The sequence below is a fragment of the Ciona intestinalis genome, unplaced genomic scaffold, assembly GCF_000224145.3.
Source record: "Ciona intestinalis unplaced genomic scaffold, KH HT000732.1, whole genome shotgun sequence".
Taxonomy (NCBI): domain Eukaryota; kingdom Metazoa; phylum Chordata; class Ascidiacea; order Phlebobranchia; family Cionidae; genus Ciona; species Ciona intestinalis.
The window spans coordinates 1-4,861 of record NW_004191053.1 but is presented as its reverse complement, the minus strand read 5'-3'; the positions used below and the strand labels follow the sequence as shown (position 1 = coordinate 4,861).

The 4,861-nt window shown below is 36.8% G+C and overlaps 1 protein-coding gene across 1 annotated transcript; it reads left to right on the top strand.

Annotated features, from left to right (window-relative positions):
* Window positions 1–398: 398 nt before the first annotated feature.
* LOC100176004 (DCC-interacting protein 13-alpha) lies at window positions 399–4,322 on the top strand (the record flags this gene model as incomplete). The annotated part of the gene is given in 7 exon segments (XM_002122523.5): window positions 399–541; window positions 875–928; window positions 1,340–1,432; window positions 1,815–1,897; window positions 2,550–2,720; window positions 3,378–3,540; window positions 4,145–4,322. Coding segments are annotated over 7 exon segments (850 nt in total), but the record flags the coding sequence as incomplete, so codon positions are not given.
* Between the last annotated feature and the right edge of the window lie 539 nt (window positions 4,323–4,861).

Below are 4,861 nucleotides of genomic sequence, written 5' to 3'. Positions count from 1 at the left end.
TTTATATAAATAACCAATACCTAAGTTGCATTAATTACCCAAGTGTGTGTAAATAACCAGATGCATTTTAATCACTTTAGATTTGTAGTAAAGATATTGCATTAAATGTTGTTGAAACACGGGTATTCTTTACTTCTATTGCTTACAAATCATGCTGTTTTCATAGATTGTAAGATATTATTAACAACAGTTTAAAAAAATAACTAAAACACACAAGGAGTTATTTCACGATTCTCACAACAGTTGCTGTTCTAGTGTTTCGAAAAAGCAGGCGTCATAATCTGTTGTTATATATTCTGTATTCATAGAATGATATTTAACACATGAACGCCCCTAGAAAAAACTTGGCTGAATAATATAACAAAAACGCTCATACAGATGGCATAATGTTTGCCTGACAAAAAGATGCTTTCTTAGGTTTGTAGAAAAAGATATGGCTGAATACCTTCGGTTGAAATCAAGCTTTGTCACAAGTGATAAACAGCATGAAGAAGCTGCAGCGAAACTTGCTAAGATTTCAAAGAAGAAACCGAGTGAAAAGGTGACTTTAAGCTATTTTATAAATAATATGCTAAATAGTTACTTGTGATGTAAGTTGATAGTGAGCATGGGGTGTATGAATATACCATGTATGCTGTGCAATAAAACTACCATAACCATGTACTGTGTTATTGTATTATATGCTAACTGCATTAAGTATATACGTAAAGGATAATGAGGTGTATTAATCCACTATATATGATGTGCAATTAACCATACAATGTACTGTTTTATATACTTCACCCCATTAAGTTTGTATGTAAATAAGTTATAGTCTATATATAATGGGTATTATACTTAAGTAATAATGTTATAATGACATCTTGTAATCCAGGGTTGGCAAGAAGCCACAGATGCTTTGTATGCTTCAAGGAAAGGATTTCATAATGTAAGTAATATTTAAACTTAAGGTGGTTTCTTTGCTTTGGTGTTATTTACTAGTGGCTTGCATCAAACATGAGGTTTAATGCTGGAAGTTTAAAATGATATGATAAATTGCCAATGCTTATAAAAAGTAAATGACCACTGTTTATAATGTATAACTTCATATATAAGTTCTCTTTAACATGAGTGAGGTCCCACACCATGCCACGCCATTGGATCTTAGGTACAGGCTACAGTTAGCCCATTATCCTAACACCCAGTATGCTACAACCCATTAGTGGCCACTGGGTTGGAGCAATTCACATATAGTGTTTTGCCCAGGGACACATACGCCTACAATGGTAATAGTGTCGAGCAATAAACCTGGTAGCTGAATTACTATTTATAGCTTAAATTCAATCATTTCTTCGCACAGACTTCAATGGTGTATTGTAACTTCTTAAACAATCTACAAGAGAAGAAGAAATGGGGAATCTTGCGCCCCGTGATAAGTTTTCTACAGTCAGAGGTTGGTGCTGGAATATTGCAATCATATGTTGTTATAAAAAGGGTGTTATATACCCCATATTTGGTGTTGAGATATTGCATTAAAGGTTGTTGAAACACGGGTATTCCTTACTTCGATTGCTTACAAATCATGCTGTTTTTATAGATTGTAAGATATTAATACCAACAGTTTAAAAAATAACTAAAACACACAAGGAGTTATTTCACGATTCTCGCAACAGTTGTTGTTCTAGTGTTTCGAAAAAGCAGGCGTCATAATCTGTTTTATAGCACAGTTGTGAACCTCTTTAACAAAAAAAATACATAGTTTTGAATGTGATATAGCATTATCTTTTGTTATAAGTTATAACACGAAACCTTGCATAGTTTTGATTGTATTTCAGATTGGATATTTTCAAATGGGATCTGAGATATGCAAGAAAGACATTGGAGAGACTTTGACCAAACTTAATGAAAACTTAACAAAGTGAGTAAATAAACTACATATTCGATATAAAACATATCATAGGCTACCTAGGTGGACCTGAACTTAAATGCTCTCCTTTTAGAATCATGTTTTTCTGTTATGTATGTGTGATAATGCATCCCAGATTAGAAATTAAGAGTAGGCCATAGAATAGGACCTCACCCATATAGAATGGTATTTTTAATTACTTTAATTTTAACTGTCTTTGATTGTAAACCACGTGTTTTTAATGGCTGTCTTACTATTGTTATTGAATACACTTGACACATTAAGTTATAAAGATTTGATCTTTTTATGTGTCTTGTTTAACTCTTAAGTCAGGTGTGTCCAACATGCATTATAAATTATAAAAAGTTACAAAAAGTTTAATAAGACATAAAAACTTTTTGATATGTCTTATTTTTGTTGTTGTTAAACACCCATAATTAAAAAATGATACAGAAAATAAATCAACTCCTGTAATTACAAAAAAGCATGAACATAAACCAGGTCATAAAAAGATTCAAGCTTATTAAATTTCCCCAAACTATTTTGTTGTTGATACCCCTATATAAAACTCTTTGCATCCCAGATTAGGGTCCCAAATAAACCAAACAATATAGAAAACAAATTAAGTTCCTCTCACTATAACTAAACCATCCTCTCATCCCAGGTTAGAGGAGCAAGCCCGTGAGAACCGGGACCTAGATGTTGAGCGTATGGACAGATTGGATGCCGGAAGCACAAGATCTTACATCCCTGATCCTCCATCCTCCATGGACTTCCCGGATCTTGCAGTGGATCGATCGCGGACACAAATCAGCGGATATTTATTTTATAGAAGGTGTGGTTTATGTTTTTGATAATTTCTATGCAAAAATTGTGATACCTGTATGATGTTTCGTTGGGTTTACTATAATAATAGAAATTGGCCAACTCTGGCGTAAAAAACAAAACCCTGGCGTAATAAACCTACATTCCAGGTCTCAGGTGTGCCTCACTGAAGACCTCACCCTTATAGAAAATAATCTCTATTATTTAGGGTCTATAAACTGCCTCAGTGGGGTCTAGATGGTAGCACCCCGGGTGTTGGGGTAATATTAGACCTACATTCTAGGTCTCAGGAGTGCCTCGCTATAGGACCTTACCCATATACAATAGAATGTGCATATACAATGTTGGGGTAATTGGCCAACTCTGGTCTAAATACCAGGTCCCGTGGCATGCCTCGCTATAGGACCTCACCCATATACAATAGAATGTGCATATACAATGTTGGGCCAGCTCTGGCCTAAATTCCAAGTCCCATGGCATGCCTCACTGTAGGACCTCACCCATATAAAATAGAATGTGCATATACAATGTTGGGCCAGCTCTGGCCTAAATTCCAAGTCCCATGGCATGCCTCACTGTAGGACCTCACCCATATAAGTAGAACATACATGTACAAGCTGTAGCACATATTACCACACCCTAATAACCCCCCCACCCTACCCCACAGCCGAGGTGGTTTACTATCCCAATGGCATCGAAGTTACTTCTTCACTCAAGGTGGGAACTTAATGCAACAATCCAAACGTGAGGTGGCCGGCCAATTATTTCTTGATCTTGATGCTTGTACAGTGGATCGTATCGATACAGATGACCGAAGGAATGCTTTCCAGGTTAAACTTGTACTTTTAGTGGGGTGGGGTAATAGGGAACACGTTTTCATGGGGCAAAATGGGACCGGCATGGTGGGGGAAAATGGGACACGTGTGGTGGGGTGGAAATGGGACAAGTATAGTGGGGTAATATGGGACGAGTGTGATGGGGCAAGACGGGCCAACTATTTTCTTTTATTCATTAAATAGTAGGAAGGCAAATACATGGGCGGGTCCTTTATACCAGATGATGTGCAACAATATTATATAACACATAACCCGACCAGGCTTTCAGTCTTATTAAACAATGCATTATTAATATATAAATAAAAATAGTTATTTAAAGTTATAAAAATTGGTTACACTCTGATTTTATATCGGAAAAATTGTATAATATATTACTGAGGGGAAGATGAGACACCTTTAGCTCATAATATCCAAATATCCTGATCCTGTTTTAAACAAATAACAACAGTCTATGGAAGTCGTAAGGATATAGTTTTATATTTCTTTGAATGTTCTTTGTTTAATACCAAATGGGATGAGAAAATAAAATGAAAATGTGTCCCATCTTTCCCACCGTACCATACAGTAATACTTCCCGTCTTCCCCTACCCATATACAGGTGACATCATCAGACAGCAGGCGTGTAGTTGTTTTACAAGGTGAAAGCAAACATCAGTATGAAGAATGGATGGCCACTATTGGTAATATATCGGCTGGTTTATATCTACATGATGATCCACAGGCAGCTGCTGTAGAAACACAGAAGCAAGATACTGCTGTGGTTGAAACTACAACAGGTGATTTTATAAATGGAGTTATTTATGAATAGTTTGTGAAAATTTGACTCTATACAATGTTGGAGTAATGGACCAACTCTGGTCTAAATCCCCGGTCCCATAGCATGCCTCACTGTAGGACCTCACCCATATAAAATGTGTATATACAATGTTGCGGTAATGGGACAACTCTGTCCTAAACCCCAGGTCCCATGGCATGCCTCACTGTAGGACCTCACCCATATAGAATGTGTATATACAATGTTGCGGTAATGGGACAACTCTGGTCTAAATCCCAGGTCCCATAGCATGCCTCACTGTAGGACCTCACCCATATAGAATAGAATGTGCATATACAATGTTGGAGTAATGAACCAACTCTGGTCTAAATCCCAGGTCCCATGGCATGCCTCACTGTAGGACCTCACCCATATAGAATGTGTATATACAATGTTGCGGTAATGGGACAACTCTGGTCTAAATCCCAGGTCCCATGGCGTGCCTCACTGTAGGACCTCACCCATATTATATAGAAAACAATGTGCAAACAAAATAATTCA